Source organism: Ascaphus truei, chromosome 2 (genome assembly GCF_040206685.1).
Source record: "Ascaphus truei isolate aAscTru1 chromosome 2, aAscTru1.hap1, whole genome shotgun sequence".
Taxonomy (NCBI): domain Eukaryota; kingdom Metazoa; phylum Chordata; class Amphibia; order Anura; family Ascaphidae; genus Ascaphus; species Ascaphus truei.
The window spans coordinates 380,701,672-380,719,815 of NC_134484.1; the positions used below are offsets into that span (position 1 = coordinate 380,701,672).

The 18,144-nt window shown below is 42.9% G+C and overlaps 1 protein-coding gene across 7 annotated transcripts in view; it reads right to left on the minus strand.

Moving 5' to 3' along the window:
- The window catches only part of SP4 (Sp4 transcription factor), a 49,915-nt gene that overhangs the window by 30,636 nt on the left and 1,135 nt on the right, over positions 1 to 18,144 (minus strand). For 5 of the 7 annotated variants that reach the window (XM_075587150.1, XM_075587149.1, XM_075587154.1 and 2 more), the window contains exons 2-3: positions 17,600 to 17,685; positions 15,745 to 17,290 (exon numbers count right to left, since the gene is read on the minus strand). In XM_075587150.1, the coding sequence (XP_075443265.1) occupies positions 15,745 to 17,290; positions 17,600 to 17,668 (1,615 nt within the window). In that variant the 5' untranslated portion in view covers positions 17,669 to 17,685. Of the gene's footprint in view, positions 1 to 15,744; positions 17,291 to 17,599; positions 17,703 to 18,144 lie in introns of all 7 variants that reach the window. The other 2 variants (XM_075587151.1, XM_075587155.1) reach the window with 2 other exon arrangements.

Below are 18,144 nucleotides of genomic sequence, written 5' to 3' on the forward strand. Positions count from 1 at the left end.
CCACTGTGTATCTATACTATAATTCTAAGTTGGATTCCTGTTTTCCGTTTGTTTGTATGTCAGAAGCATCAAAATCTCACAAACGGCACCACAAAACTTTCACTGTACATTCTGCTGCGGATTTGTAGGTCAACAAACCTATTTTGAGCTTCCAATGTGACTCACCTCCCAAATTATGGACATTCTAAGTTTCACTCGGCTGGACAGCAGTAATGTTAGAGCGAGAGCAGGGGGCGTGGCTACTAAGGGAGGGGGCATGGCTACTAAGGGAGGGGGCGTGGCCTTGCCTGGATGGGGCTGTGTGTATCAGTGATTCTCAGCAAGGGCTCTGCGGAGCAGTCCCAGGGGTTCCGCCTGGCCGCCCGCACTCACTGCTGCCCCTGGCTCTCCCCCTCCGCTCTCCTCCCCCTTCCCTCCCTCCCCTCTCCTAGGAGCGTGCTGCAGTCCTAGCTGCCTCAAGCTTCCTGCTGCCTGAGGTCTGTGAGCTACGAGAGGGGGGGGGGAGGGGGGTGAAGCGGATCGGTGGTATCGGCAGTACAGGCTGCTGCTGATTCTTCTGTAATCTTTGCATGTGAGCTACGGGAGGGGAGGGGGGAAAGGCTGCTTCTGCTTTTTCTGTAAAGGTGTGTGTGTGTGTCTGTCTGTTTGTCACGTGTGTGTGTGTGTGTGTGTGTGTGTGCGCGCGTGTGACAGTGTGTGTGTGTGTGTGTGACAGTGTGTGTGACAATGTGACAATGTGTGTGTGTGACAGTGTGTGTGTGTCTGTTTTACAGTGTGACAATGTGTGTGTGTGTGTGTGTGTGAGAGAGACGTCTGTGTGTGTGTGTCATGTGTCTGTGTGTGTGTGACGTGTGTGTGTGTTTGACGCGTGTGTGAGAGAGAGAGAGAGAGAGAGAGAGAGAGAGAGAGTGAGTGTGTGGGGAGGGGAGTGGAGAGAGAAGGGGGACAGGAAAGAGAAGGAAGGAGAGGGGAGAGAGGTGTGTGTTTGACAGTGTGTGTGACAGTGTACGTGTGACGTGTGAGAGTGTGTGACGTGTGAGTGTGTGACGTGTGTGAGCGTGACAGAGTGTGAGTGTGACAGTGTGTGTGACTGTGTGTGTTTGATAGTGTGACAGTGTGACGTGTGTGTGAGTGTGAGACGTGTGTGTGTGTGACGTGTGTGTGTGTGAGAGAGAGATATAGAGTGTGTGAGGAGGGGGAGGGGAGAGAGAAGGGGGACAGGAAAGAGAAGGAAGGAGAGGGGAGAGGCGAGAGGAGGAGGGGAGAGGACAGAGGAGGGGGAGAGGGGGAGTGGAAGGAGGGAGGTAGGGTTGATGTGAGATGCGGGGGGAAGGGTGATGATGTGAGATACAGGGGGGTGATGTTTAAAACAAAATCATTACAAAATATAAACACATTCTTTATTCAAAAGTATGAGTTAGTTATTATTTATTACCCCTACTGCTTTACACGTCTATTTTGTGATTTACCCCTGTCGAACATGTGTCATCCAGATAGGGATTCCCCAAAATTTTACAAAATACTTAAAGGGTTCCTCCAAACAAAAAAGTTTGGGAATCACTGGTGTGTGTGATGCGAGATGTGCGGGAGAGATGTGCCAGCGGTGGGGGGGGGGGGGGGAAGAGGGGAAGATGTGCCAGATAGCGGGGGGAGATGTACCAATGGGGAAGGGGGGGGGGCGGAGAGATGTGCCGGCAGCGAGGGGACATGCCACAGCAACGCTGGGAGATGTGTCGCCAGCGAGGGGGGGGGGGGCAGGACATGTTCCGGCAGTGGTGGGAGACACACACAGACAGACACACACACAGATACAAATCTCACCCCGCACTACATCCAGCAGTGGGGGAGGGGGGGGGGCCTGGGAGATGTGCTGGCAGCAGGTGGGGGGAGATGTATTCAATATTACATTCCCCGGGCGAAGTGGTACAAAAGCTAGTAACTATATAATATATATATATATATATATATATATATATATAGTTACTAGCTTTTGTACCACTATATAATATATATATATTATAAAAAAAGAAGACCAACACAAAATTAAGTAGCGCTCACGTGGATAATAGTGACAATATATATAGAATAATGATAATAAATTATATGAATCTATAAATATCAACAGACTTTCATCTACATATAACTTCAAACCATAAAGTGATAGTGAAAAAAACAAAGTCCAAAATAAATGTTCCACTTGAAAAATCCAGAGAGATAAAGGTCCCAATTGATGATCCAGGGAGCGTCTTTGCAGCATCAGATAAAAGTGGTATAGCCAACCACTACGAATCTAAGAACAAAAAACAAACAGAAGCGCAAGCTCCATAGCATGTAACTGTTTAAACAAAAGAGTACATTTATTAAAAAAACAGCAGCCCAAAGGAAATGCACTTACAGGATTAAAAAAAGCAACCATACGTGGGAGAGAAATCTCTATGTGTAGTCATCTGCGGGGGTGAGAGGGTCCCAGGTAGGCAAGGTATATCTGCACAGCTTGTAGCCACCACCAACTCCTGTCTCAAGTTGGCGCCAGGAGACTGAGTCAATCAGTGCCTCCACGTCCTCTGCTCCTGCATAGGATAGTTGCCAGCGCTTGAAAATGCAGCTAGTAAGATCGCAGGGACGCCCAGGACTCAGTGTAGACACACCCACAGCGCGATGACGTCACCAACCCTACGCGTTATGTCACACAAAGGCAACTTCGTCAGGGGATGTCTGATTGGTCAGGGTCAGCCAATGAAATAGGCTGAGTGATGTAAAGCTATTCTTTAACCAAATTACCGATTCACCAAAAAACGGAGGTTTGCAACATCAAAAAAACACAAATACATTATAAAATGTACACAACAATTCATCAATACTTGTGTTGATCACAACATACACCAAGAATAACCCGAAGAATAGAAGACCGATGTCAGCGCGGCTCCTGTAGATATCAGACTCACCAGGTTGGGGTAAAAACAATTTATTAGGAACACGGGTACAACATTTGGAGTAGAAGTGACAATAGCAAATGTCTACACCCCCAATTCAGATCGCTCTAGCGTTGTTAACACATTTTTAAAAAAACTAGCAAAAGTGTTGAAAGGCCATTTCATACTAGAGGGGGATTGCAATACTACCCTTGATAAAATAAATGATAGATCAGCTCCTCTGTCTCAGACCCAGTCAGTTCAGGCTCTGGACGACAACCTGAAACTAATAGAACAATTAAAGGTATTTGGCCTAGTGGACACTTAGAGGAAATTGAACCCAAAAAACAGGGATTTCACATTCTATTCAGCTCCCCACACACTCTATACAAGAATAGACTATATCTTTATTTCATCCCCTCTAAATCACCCAAACGCAAATCGGCAGACATAAAAAGTATCACGTGGTCCGACCACACCCCGGTAGAGGTAATACTTCGATATCTGGTAGCCTTTTCTCCATTTCGTTACAGAGATCTTCAAAGACAGACAAAGAAATCACAGAATATTTATTTCACAACTCAGTGTCCCTGCTCAGTCATCAATATGGGAAGCCCATAGGGCTGTAATCAGAGGCAAACTTATCGGAATCGCTGCAAGCAGAAAAAAAGCGAGGCAAGCAAACATTGACGTGCTGCACCTAATAATAGCAAGACTAGAGCAGACACACAAGTCCAACCTCTAACAGAACCCTAAAAGAATTAACAGCCCGTAGAGGAGAGCTCAATACCCGTTTGTCCGTGGCAGCAGAAAAACTGATGACCGGACAAAACAAATTTTTTTTGAGAAGGCTAATAAACCCGATTCCATGTTGGCACACCACCTTCGACATAAGATTTCCATGTATGGGATCCATAAGATCCGAACCAAATCGGGGAGTCTGACATCAAACCAACTAAAATCGCTAAAGAATTCCACTCCTACTACAGCAATCTATACGATGGCAAAAAAGCAGTCAAACCCCAGAACTATAGTAGGGAACTCGAAAAATACTTCGCTGAGTCAGGTTTACCAACCATTTCTGAACACGACCAAAAAAACCTAAACAAACCAAATTTCTCCTGAAGAGATAGTGCAGGTGATTAAGTCTCCAAAACCAAACAAGTCCCCAGGCCCAGATAGGTTCTCAAATTTATATTTTAAGAACTTTGCTCGTTCCCTTATACCCCATCTACAAAAGCTCTTTATCTCTCTTAGATGGAGTGGAGTTCCCCAACATGCACCAAGTCCATATATATCGTATCCCTAAAACAGGGAAAGACCCAACATGTTGCAAAAGCTACAGACCGATATCACTGATCAATGTAGACTTGAAGATTTTATCAAAAATACTAGCTAGCCGTCTTAATATAGTGTTGCCAAGATTGGTCCACCTTGACCAAGTTGGTTTTGTCCCGAATAGGCAGGTGGCTGATAATACAAGGAGAACAATTGACCTAATAGCCGACGCCAAACAAATATCCCATCAATGCTATTATCGACGCTGAAAAGGCATTTGTCTCCACTGGGACGATATTAGAGGTACGCTAAAACTATTTGGATTCGTAGACAAATTTCTCCGTTCTGTTATGACTCTATATACTTCTCCCTCAGCAAGGGTTCTATGCTCAGGTATAGCCACTGATGCTTTTTTGATCAAGGGAGGTATCAGTCAGGGGTGCCCCCTTTCCCCCCAAACCATTGGCTAGCAACATCAGGCACAATCCCAACATTAAAGGTATCACAGTTCAGGACAAACAATACAAAATAGTAGTCTTCGTCAATGATGCACTTATGACGATAGCCAAACCACTTACATCACTGCCAAATCTGTTTCAAGAACTCTGGGTTTTTGGTGGGCTCTCTGGATTCAAAATAAATGGTAATAAGTCAGAGGCTCTAAATATCAAGTTACCCAAAATGGTTACCAAACTAATCACAGTCAACTTTGATTTCAAATGGTGTAATGAAGCCCTGAAATATCTAGGCATATTTTTGACAAATAACTATGTTTCCCTATATAGAACAATTTCCCGGGCCCAATCAGGACCCGTAAGGCTGATCTGGTTAGATGGTCCACGCACAATATCTCCTGGATTGGCAGAATCAATGCTGTAAAAATGAATCTCCTCCCAAGAATTTTGTACTATGTCCAAATACTATAAAAGACATAGTGGAGCTACAATCCCATATAAATACTTTTGTGTAGAACAAAACAAGACCCAGAGTGGCAAGACTATACTTTGCCAATCCAGATTACATGGAGGACTGGCACTCCCATGCCTGCTCACTTACTACAAAAGCAGCGCAATTCAGCTACATGCTAGCCTGGCACTCTGATATAATGTACAGGAGATGGGTGGAACTGGAGGGAGATTTGCTGCTTTCTCTGGCATCGATTTTGTGGTCCCCCAAGCTCTCCCCAAAAAAAGCAAGTGGAGATCTGACAACAATCACTCACAATTTAACTCTGTGGAAAAGGAACAAGAAAAAGTCTAATCTCATTTTCTGAAGGCTCGATGATGACACTACTATTCTCTAACCCAGAATTCTCCCCAGGTCTGGCAATATCCTCTTTAAGGCATAATGGTCAAGGGAAATCCATAGAATAAAGGATGGTATCTCTTTCGCCAACCTCATGGAACTTCGTGGAATTCCAAAGGGCAAAATATTTAGATATCTTCAGGTAAAGGGCTTTGTTCAAAGTTTGGGCCCACCTCCACCCTTGACTCTTTGAGAAACCATGTAACAAAGCCCATTCAAAATTTATACTCCTCAATTTCTGTCTCTTCCCCAGAATCTGAATTTCCCATTGTATCACAATGGAAAAAAGATCTGGGCCAAGATTTAGAACCTGGAACATGGTGGGAAATATTTGAGGCGGTGGCCACAAGCTCTATATGCACGCAGATTAAAGAGAACGGTTTTAGTTCCAATAATTGTGGCTAAAACCTCAATAAAAATTAAAGTTTAAAGAATAAAAATAGAACCATATTTTAAAAAACAACAACAACAACAACACATGTCTGGCTTATGACAAAATTCTTTATAGCCACTCCAAATTATGAGCGCAATTTTCCTTTGGCTCCTTCACAAAATAAACTACACTAAATCAGAAATGTTATGGTTAACCAACAAACCAGAGATGAGTCCATGTGTTGCAAGTGGTACGATTAGAAGCCTAGATATTCCAGTCCCAAGACTGCTTCCACCAAGGGACCAGAATTTCGATGATTTATGATCTCAATTTTCAATCAATTATTTCTAAAAAAAAATAAGAAATTATTAGGAGTTGTAAAATGTGAATGTCACTTTTTGGAAAAGTGGCTCTGATATTGCATGCAAATGATTGCTTTTTGTTGTGTATTCTGTGGCCAAAAGTATTTTAAGCCTACAACCACGTCAAAGTATACCCTTTCTGTAGGCAGTTCTTGATATGCACATGTGAAAGACCCGTCTATTAAGACAGTTCTTCCTCCATTAGAGAGGTTATGAGAGCTTTTTGCAGGTACAGTACTGTCAGGACCTATGGTACAGAGGACCATACCATGACATGGCTGCAGGCTTAAAATACTCTGACCAAAAAAGTGAACTAAACGACCCTTGCTTATGAGAAGCTAAACAGATACAGGCATACCCCGCATTAACATACGCAATGAGACCGGAGCATGTATGTAAAGTGAAAATGTACTTAAAGTGAAGCACTACCTTTTTCCCCACTTATCGATGCATGTACTGTACTGCAATCGTCATATACGGGCATAACTGATGTAAATAACGCATTTGTAACAGGCTCTATAGTCTCCCCGCTTGTGCACAGCTTCGGTGCAGGTAGGGAGTTCAACTTTGCTGTTCAGGACGTGCTGACAGGCGCATGCGTGAGCTGCCGTTTGAATATTGGGCGATATGTACTTACTCGCGAGTGTCCTTAAAGCGGGGTATGCCTGTAAGTATTTTACTACATAATTTGTCAAGTTGGATGTAGTACTGGGGCTTTTTGTGTTTTCTTCAGCTTAATTCTAAAGACCTACTATTTTGCATTTTCAAAGAACTCAATAGATAAAGAACGGTACGGTCTTGGAAGTAATTAGGCTTGTGGCTAAAAAAAATATATTGTGCTTAAATAGTGAAGAAAAAATAAATAAATAAAGCCCTGCTCTATTACCCAGCTAGATAAAATGGTGTTTTCAATCAGGTATTCGAAAAAGTTGAGCAGTTTTCAGGATACAGAATACTCATCTAAAAAAAATGATTATAAAATAGGAAAATTACATTTCTGCACTGGATCCCAACATTAAGGACACAATTCTTATATATTTTGACTACACTAAATGGTATCTAACCCAATCTTTAGCTGTATTATATATACATTGAGAGGTATATTAGTACTTTTTTTTTTTTAAATAGTATGTCTGATACTACTAAATACAGTTGTAAATACACTCAGTTATAAATATTATTAACATAACATTTGTTAAATCAATAGTTCTTCACGTTACCAGTTATTTTTTATTTATGTTTTCCTGCTTTCTTCCCCCACTCCCCCATTGCTTCTGCTTTGTTTTTCCTCTGAGCTATTCAGTTTACCCATTTATTACTGTTGCGGCTGAATGCAACATGTTTTTGCCCTCTCAATGCAGTGATTTATCAGAAATGTATGTACTTACCTGTAACTGTATATTTTGTGTGTTTGTTTCTTTTGCATTCCTTTTATTGTAAACCAATAAAATAAAAATGTAAAAAGAAAATTGCAGGAACATCACGAGAGCCCCAGAATACGCTCATGTGGCACGCCACAGTTTGCAAGGCCTGGCAATAATGTCCCTCTCTCTCAGTACTAGGACACGTTGTTGCAGTTCGCTAAACAGTGTATTGGAGCGGAGTGTTTTATTTAAGTAATAATCCCTGAAGAACAAGGCATTACTGGCCAATAATGCCCCGGCTGGAAGAGTTGAAGGCCTGAGGCGAAGCCAAGGGACTTTAACCCAGCCAGGGCATTATTGGCCAGTAATGCCCTGTTCTGAGGGGATTATTACTATTATAGGCTAAGTGAAGGCTTTTTTTCATAAATAATAGATACTTTTGTATAGTTATATAGATTTTTTTTATTAAAATAAAATGGCAAATACATGAAACCACCTCTATATATACGCTTACACTGCAGATATCTATATCCACACACTGCCGTCACCTCTGTGTACACACAACACAGCAGATCTACACACACACACACAAACTGCTGCTGCTACACACACACACACACACACACACACAACCACAACAGCAGCTCTACACACACACACACAGCTCTACACACAACACAGCAGCTCCACACAAACAAACTCTGCTGCTATACACATATGCTACACCCATAAACATTGCTGCTGACAAACACATATATCAGCTCTTCATACACAACACAGACGCTCTACACACACACACAAACTGCTGCTACACACACAACAACACAACACACACACTGTTGCTATACCCATAAACACTGCTACTGACACACACACACACACACACACACACACACTGCAGCCACAATATAAATTGCAGCCACTTACTAAACTTTGCAGACTCTCTCATCCCCAATTCAACTGAATCTGCTTACAAAATCTCAGTCAGCTCGGGAGGGGGAGGAGACAACCCGTGGCCGATACTTCCTGACCAACCCCCTGCCCTGTCTCAGCTGTTCTGAAAGCTGATTGGCTGGAAATAAACACATTGAAAATTACACATTGCAGGCTGCTAAAATTCCGGGCATTACTGATTGGACAATGCCCGGAATTTTAACCAGAGAGCAGGGTTTTCAATAATGCTCGGAGTTGTATTGCTTTAGCCTATAATTTATGATAAACTGTAAGCTTATATATAGCACATACCTGCTAGTGTGATAATATAACCCCCTCCACACCCCCCAAACTTCCTCACAATCACAGTGAGACGAGAAAAGGAACTCAGTTTGTCACGTTGTAGAATCATGTGTCACTGTGAGATAGTGTGAAATAGCAGGTCTGCAGATATGCCGATGCTGTCCCTCGTCCTTTTCTCTCAGTACCAAAACACGTTGTTGTAGTACGCCAAATAGTGCACTGGAGTGGTCTTTGATTTGGTGGTAAACGTTGTGTGAATGTGGTAAAAATACAACTTATTCAAAAAGCTTTAAAAAATAAAAAAAAAACACACACCTATGATCACACAAACTCACAAACACTAGGATATGTACGCACCTTATACCAGCATACATTTAAAAAAAAAAAAAAAAGACAGTACTATATGGAAGAGAAAAAGGAGCAACATTTTTCAAGTTGTATAAGTTATGCAGTAGAATTTACATTCATACATTTTTTTTCATTAGAACTCTACACACACACAAAAAGAAACGCTGGGTGCACACAAGCATATGTAAGTCCGGGTGCTCGCAGCAACCAGTCCCAAATAAGTAAAACAAAAGGGAATCTGCAGCACTCACATGTAGAAAAAGATTTAATCAAGAAACAGGACAGTCATACAGTCTCCAAAACAGAGCTCTGCAGATTCCCTTTTGCATAGAGATACATACAGACATACATATATATATACACACACACATATATATATATATATATATATATATATATATATATATATATATATATATATATAGCTAAACCCCGTTATAGCGCGGTCCTCGGGGGCCACCCGCGACCACCGCGTTATAAACGGGGTCGCGGGGAAAAAATGGCCGCCGAAAAAAATATTATTATTTTTTTTTTGTGGTGGTACCGCATCCGCCGGAGGGGGAAAGCTGAGAACTCTCCCAGCGTTCCCAGACCCGGTGGGGCAGCGGAAATATCACACAGCACTTACTCGGCATCTGGCAGCTCTTCTCCTTGTCTCTGCTTCCTGCTTCTGCTTCCGTCTTGCAAGAGCAAGCTCCCTTAAAGAGACAGTGTGTGTGTGTGTGTGTGTGTGTGTGTGTGTGTGTGTGTGTGTGTGTGCAGTGTGCTGTGAGTGTGTGCAGTGTGCTGTGAATGTGTGCAGTGTGCTGCGAGTGTATGCAGTGTGCTGCGAGTGTATGCAGTGTGCTGCGAGTGTATGCAGTGTGCTGCGAGTGTATGCAGTGTGCTGCGAGTGTATGCAGTGTGCTGCGAGTGTATGCAGTGTGCTGCGAGTGTATGCAGTGTGCTGCGAGTGTATGCAGTGTGCTGTGTGTGCGTCAGTGTGTTTGTGTGTGTGTGCAGTGAGTGTGTGTGTGTGTGAAGTGTGCTGTGAGTGTGTGCAGTGTGCTGTGAGTGTGTGCAGTGTGCTGTGAGTGTGTGCAGTGTGCTGTGAGTGTGTGCAGTGTGCTGTGAGTGTATGCAGTGTGCTGTGAGTGTATGCAGTGTGCTGTGAGTGTATGCAGTGTGCTGTGTGTGCAGTATGCTGTGTGTGTGCAGTGTGCTGTGAGTGCAGTGTGCTGTGAGTGCAGTGTGCTGTGAGTGCAGTGTGCAGTGTGCTGTGAGTGTGCAGTGAGTGTGCGCAGTGTATGTATGCAGTGTGCTGTGAGTGTATGCAGTGTGCTGTGAATTTATGCAGTGTGCTGTGAATTTATGCAGTGTGCTGTGAATTTATGCAGTGTGCAGTGTGTGTGTGCAGTGTGTGTGTGTAAAAAAAAAATTAAATTCGGGGTCCACGCTCAAACCGCATCGCGCTATAACGGGGTTGAGCTGTATATACATACACACATATATATATATATATATATATATATATATATATATATATATATAGTGCAGAATAAATGAGTTCTTCAGTATTCGGTGATACCTTTTTTATTGGACTAACAATTTATGTCATAGGACAAGCTTTCGAGAGTTCTCCTCTCTTCTTCAGGTCTGCAATACTGATATACAAAGGAATCTATAGCTAAAACAGTGTGGAGAGACACACTGTTTTAGCTATAGATTCCTTTGTATATCAGTATTGCTTGACCTGAAGAAGAGAGGAGGACTCTCGAAAGCTTGTCCTATGACATAAATTGTTAGTCCAATAAAAAAGGCATCACCGAATACTGAAGAACTCATTTATTCTGCAATATCGCAACTGGACTAACACGGCTATTTTCTGCTATATATATATTACACACATACATACACACATTATATATGAACCCCGTTATAACGCGGTCCTCGGTTTCCACCCGATACGACCGCGTTATAACCGGGATCGCGATAAAAAAATAAAAAAGGCCGCCGCGATTATGGGTTCCACGTCTGCAGGAGGGGGAGAGCTGGGATAACTCTCCCCGCTCTCCCTGAACACGGAGTCACAGAGGCAGCCCCCCCTCACGCAGCACTACCCGCAGCAGATCTGTGCAGAGAAGCTGTGAGTCTGCGAGAGGGGGGGGTGAGCGGGGGGAGGATCTCACAGACTCTGGGCCGGGATGTCAGCTGTTTGTGTGAGTCCCCCCAGGAACCAGATCCCTTCTCTCCTCTCCCCCCCCCCCCGCACAGCGGAGGTGCAGGGAGTGAGGGAGAGGTGTGTGTGTGTATATATGTGTATGTGTGTGGTGATGTGCAGGAAGGGGGAGATGTGATGGGCAGGGGATGTGATGTGCAGGAAGGGGTGATGTGCAAACAGGGGGGGATGTGATGTGCAGGAAGAGGGGGTGTGAAGGCTAGGGGGTTGATGTGCAGGCTGGGGGGAGTGATGTGCAGGCGGGGGGAGTGATGTGCAGGCAGGGGAGGTGATGTGCAGGCAGGGGGGGGGGGGGATGTGATGGGCAGGAGTATATTGTGTGTGTCTGTTCATCCGTTAGCAATAAAGCTTTGAAAAGAAAAATGTTGCTTTTAAAAAACAGGCGTCACGCTCACACCGTGTTATAAGCGGATCGCGCTATAACGGGGTTGAGCTATATACACACACACACACACGAGAGGAGATATTTGTGTGGCTCCGTGCAAACTATTACAGCTTATTTTTGTAAAACTAGTTTACCAACCCTCCATAAATAAAGTCATAACACAATAGAAATAGATCAGCCCAGCATGAACCAACTTTTATTTTGTTCAAAAGTCTCCTTTCGTGCTAGATTCCCGCCCGCTTATTATTTTGCTGGCCTCAGCTGTTACCACATCAACCTCTGTTGTCTTAATGAGTGTGACGGACAGTGGTCATTTTAACATCCCAGGGAGCTAAAATGTCAGTACTCACACCAGAATTTTAAAAGGGTCGGATTGCTAAATATAGCACAAAAAAATTATTTGCAACGGTTAAAAAGACATGTTTCCTTTTTATGGTGAGTAAGGTGTATTGCGACTTTAAAGCAGCAATGCTCCTCAAAATAAAGTATTTTTTGATTACTTTATCAATCAGGAGGACCTCTGGAGCTTAACTGCAGCACTCAAACCCATGGAAGACAGAATATATCAATTTTCTTTTACTTTTGCCAGTACTTGTCACGGAGTGAAGAAGAGCCCAGAGACCATATTGTTTCTCCAGAACAAGTATTCGTGTAAGGGAATTTCAGCAGTAAATCTCTCAGGAACCAAGGGGGTAAAGACAGCTTTGACTTCTGTGGCTCAGCCCGGGGATCCCTTATTTCATACATGCAAGTATAGATCATCCTTTAACTAAAGTTGATTGGAAGCATATACAGTTCTGCAGACACATAATCCTTGGCTGAAAAACTTCCAATCCAATTTATGATGTATGGGCAACATTATATTGGGGACTTGAACTTGGTTTTCCCACACGAGATTTGGTAGTGTTACCAACAGGTCACTCCTCCTTCAAACTTAATACTGAAACTAAAGTTGATCAACTAAAGTTTGTTCAAAAATCTGGACTAAAAAATAGTTCTGGGTTCTTTAAATGTAATATACTAAAAACTGTTTTAAGAGCATTTATTTATTTAGGCTCCCCCAACATTATATAAAAAAAAAAAAGTGTGTGTTTTTGTCACACACAAATTAAACAGAAAGAAACCGCTCAGGAAACAATAAAAAGTACCCTAAACTCAGAGAAAAACCAAACACCATGAAACAAATATCCATAATGTTAACTCGTGGTGCTGTATAGTATATAAAAAGTATGCGAAAAACAAAAGAAAAAGAACCTCCAAAAGATAAGCACTCAGGGTATACTAGAAAATACAAAAGGTTTATTTGACAGACTAAAGAAAAAACACATATTAAAAAAGGGCGTCCTCTCTATGACAATATTCAGAGGATTGTTCCCTACAAACTAAACTCAGTTAATACAGCAATCCCAGTCCATATAGAAATATAACATAGAGGAAATATGTAATTTCCGAAGAATAGCTAAAACCTCCACAGGGGTAACGTACCCCTGCAGAAATCTAGACCGGCCGGGGTCCCCAACTAAAAGGGATACAGTAATATATATATATATATATATATATATATATAATATATATATATATATATATATATATATATATATATATATATACATACACACACACACACACACACACACACACACACACACACACACACACACAAATGCACGCAATATACAGAAATAAGTAAAAACGTTGCCCCGGACAAATACATACACACCTAAAATGAAAATGTAATTCAATGTAAAGTTTAAGATTCCTACAAATTACACATTCTCAATTTGTAAAATGATTGACATACATATATACTTTAAAAAAAAATTTTTTTAACCAGTTTAATGATTTCCATGTGATCTTTGAGGAGATACTCAAAAAGCCTATAGATATATTTAAAAAGACTTGCCTACATATATTGCTTAAAAAAAAAAAAATCCACCCCAACAAATCTCCATTTCTTAACAGAATTGGAAACAGGAGTCCTCCAGAGCTGAACCGCACTATGTACAGCTCCCCCCCCCCCCCAGTTACTATTGAAGTTACTGCTATTAGTTCTTGTTTTTTAAAGGGGATTTAAATGGCCACCTGATCGGAAGCCACCACCAATGATGTTGCAGCTTCCTATTGGCCAGAGATTTGGCCTCCATTTTGTTTCCCCTGAGGGAGATTTAACCCTCCGGCACTCACGAGCACGTTATTTTGTCATCCATGCAGGAGTGAAGAGGAATCCTTCCCCTTCCTGATAGATTGCGTTGAAATGCGATCTCTCCTACAAAAGCGAGCAGGTAGATTATGATGTAGCTACGTCATGGAGCACCTGGCGTGCCAGACCACATGACGTAGTAGCTATGTCTATAGGGCACTCAAAGGGTTAAACCAGGCAGTTTCACTGGCAATTATCTCTGGCAAGAACCCCCAGGTTCCCACTCTTTTAAAAGTTTATAACAAAGCTGGTAATGAACAACAGGCCAAGGGGTCAATCTAGCACAGATTCATTTAGTTCTCAAGGGCTAATAACATGCCAAGGTTTTAAAGCAATAGAGGAATCCAGGATTGGAAAAAACGGAGCACAGCAGGCAAAAAACGGGGGCTATGCACAAGCCAATAAGGTAAAAAACCAATGTATTGGAAATAGGGTGACAGCATGGAGGGTGGCATAGGGGAGTACCTCTACTTCAAGAACTGTGTTCTCTCTCTTTCTAGGGTTTTAAAGCAATACATACCCGTTGGTTTAGGCCTCGGACATAGTACATACGCACGCGACGGAGCGCATGACGTCACACACGCCTGTACTAGAAGTATTCCATGGCCTGTAGGATTGCGTGACGGCGGAGGAGGGGGCGGGTGCCCACGTGAACGGTTCACTCTCATTGGCTTTACCACGCACGTGACATGACCGCCGCGCGGCAAATTCAAACAAATTTGTCTCGCAAAGTATCCGTCACCCTGTCGCGTTCCTGCGCTCTATAGCCATGCGCATTGCCTTCTGGCATTCTTATTTTTGCGTGCGCGATGACGCTTGCCGTTGCTGTTACTAAGGACCGGCCTTAGTGTTAATTAAAGCTAGGTTACGTGATTATTTATTTTCACTAGAAAACAAATATTGAGCATCTGGCCAGTGGCCCTTCAGGTCTGAACTTGGACCACTTGATCTAACAAATTCACTCTGCTCACAAATAAGTCAGTTCTGAGAAAGCAACAGGGGTCATGTAATAAAGAAATGAAAATATTTTTTTGATGACAAATGATCTGCTTGCAACTGTATCAAAATATCAGAACCTTCTTAATCCTATTTCTTACACTTTACAGATTGATAGTCAAAAAAGTTTTTGCCATTCCAGATATGGGAGCGATTTTAATATGCACGGGCAAATAATTTGTTTCTTCTCATTGTAATATGTGGATCATGCAACTTCTCTCTAAGGCTGCGGTCCCAGTACAGCCTGTGCGCACGGCGCGGCGTGCACTGTGCGTGTAAGAACCGCCCCTCAATGGGGCTGGGCCCAGTACGCACCGTCACGCAGAAGGTGCAGCCGCGCCGTGCTGCAGGGTTTTTCCCAACTCAATAAAATTGAGTTTACTCCTAGCGACGGAGGCGTGGCCACGCCCCCACCGGCAGTTCACCCAATGAGGGCGAACCAGCCGCGTGACGTAATGGCCACGCCCCGCAAATCCCCGACCACGCCCCCTCCCGTCGCAAGATTCTCCTCTCCTCACAGACCGCAGATCGCGGTTAGCGCTGTGACACGTGCCCCCCCCCCGCCGGGTGCGCGTGTCACAGACATTACTGGGACCGCAGCCTAACTTCTCCTGTTAACGCTCTCAAAATTGTAGGGTGATGCACTGGGAAAAATGTGGTGAAGTACCCCGATACAAAGGTCCTCCATTCAATTTCGTTCCACAATTGCGTTGATACAAAGACATCATCAACATGGTTAACAAGAAAAAAAACAACACTGAACTTACCCCCAACACTTGTGATGGTTAACGGAAGTCCCTGAACTTGAACTCCCGCTGCACCGAGGTTTGCGACACTGACAGTCTGTAGATTAGGCACAGAAGTAAAGTGGGCAGCATTAAGAGTAATGGGCGTACCAGAAACGGTAACTGGTGTAAGCTGGGCTATTGTTGTACCACCACTTGAAGACACCGGAGTTAGGGTTAATTGTTGCGGTAGTCCGGAATTTTGGACTTGTAAATTCTGGAGGCTCTGAATATTTTGCACCTGCACTGTTTGCCAGCTTATCTGACCAGATGGTGTCAGTGTCGGGGCCCTGATGAGAACTTGGGTCGGACTTAATGCCTGAAGCTGAACATTTTGCAGCTGTTGCTGCTGAAGCGTCTGGATGCTCTGTCCTGACTGGAGTTGAAAAGACTGCTGGGGTATGGCTTGTATAATCTGTTGCTGAGGCTGCTGGATCTGTATTTGCTGTAAAACAGGCTGTCCCAGAATCTGCACCTGCTGCAGAGAATTTGACTGATCAGTTACATTCTGGAGTCCATTTGCGTGGAGCTGGTTGCTGTTTTGGCCTTCAGAATCTGTAACAGATGTTGGAGATTCTTCTGTGGTGCGTTCAGCACTGGTTGGTGTGCTTGTGTATTGGCCTGTTTCTGCGGTGCTGATAAGAGTATCGCTGCTAGTCAAAGATGTAGATACAGTGGTTGTGCAGGTGGAGGAAGAGGGAGATTCTGGCATGGTGCAGATAGAGGAAGTTGTGATGGGTGTGGACACCAGCTGATTTGCACTGGAAACCCCATCAGAGGCCTGAACAATTTGTGCTGAACCTCCTCCTGCAGATACACTATTTATCACGGGCAGAGCTAGAGTCATTCCTCCAATATTTATGGGCAAGGTTGTCACTACCTGCGCTTGACCACCAGGGATTGTCTGCAACTGTAATGGTATAGACATACCTGGCCGAATTTGTACTGGAACAGTTTGATTTGCTAAATTCTGTGCGAGAATATTCCCGGATGTTGTTCTGTTACCGGCTGTAATGATCGCTTGATTGTTACCAGCAGAAATAAACTGTATTTGACCCTGTAAATCTTGCAGAGCTGTGGTATTTCCAGGGCTGATCTGAATGTGCTGACCTTCTATTGTCTGAAATTGAGGAATTACTTGATACTGTACAGTACCACCTGGAGTCTGTACTTGAATGACCTGGAACTGCCCTGGCATAGCTGCTGAATGGCTAGATTTGCTTTTTGTGGGTGACAAGTTGCCATTGTTACTGCTGGAAGAGGTTGCTGTACTAGCGGCAATAGCAATTCCTTGCTGAGCTATGTTGTTTTCTTTAGAAGCAGGAGGAGCAGCAGCAACAATCTGCCAGGCACCGCCAGCCAGCTGAGTTGTCACAAGTTCCAATTGTTGTGGTTGGTTTTGAAGCTGAACCAAACCTTGGCTGGGGTCTATAATGATCTGTTGCTGTCCAGCACCTTGATTTTCACCAGTTGTCCCTATTTTACTGCATGTTGCAGCTAGCAAGGCCAGAGGAGAGGGTTGAGAGTCCTAGCCACAAAAAAAAAAAAAAAGTGGGAGGGTTTAGAGAAAGAATGGGTGTGTCCATTTGTGACAGTACTGTACTAACATCAGTCCTTTGACAGGAAGTGGTCTCATTCTCAGAATTGTATATAATGTCACTAACGGGTAATAATGCAAATGTATACAACACAGGAAATAATGTAGAACTACAAGTATATGCATTTAAAAGAAAAATGAATATAGCCCAATTTCTTACACCCATATTAATGCCCCTGAATTACGAATAGCCTACAAAATGTACCCCTACCCTCACTCTCAAAAACCAATATCATTTACCTGCGAACCTGACGCTTTGCCCTTTTTTTTACTTTCAGATTCATTTGCTTTTCCTCCTTCACTGGCCATAGTTTCCTCCGTCAGATCTGAAAAAATAACATAACTAACATATGTTTTAAAACTGAAAAAAATAATAATTCCACCATCAAGATCAGCATCATATTAAATATGAATAATAATATAAAAGAATCAACAGAATTCATTTGAAGGCTTTCAAAGTGTACGTTTTGTTTCCAGTAGGAATAAAATAAAAATACTATTGAAGATAATGACATTTTGGGAATTGAATTAAATGGGCATATATATATATATATATATATATATATATATATATATATATATATATATATATATATATATATATATACACATATACATATATACATATTCTTACCCAAAGTGCAAATCTGGGGAACAAACTACATGTAAATCGATCAAAAATGAGTCCCACTGCCCAATGTTTGTGGTAACATTTGTATCCTCTATATGGACACATGTTTATAAACCCGACCCAGTGGATACAGTCACACCCCGCAGGAGGCTGT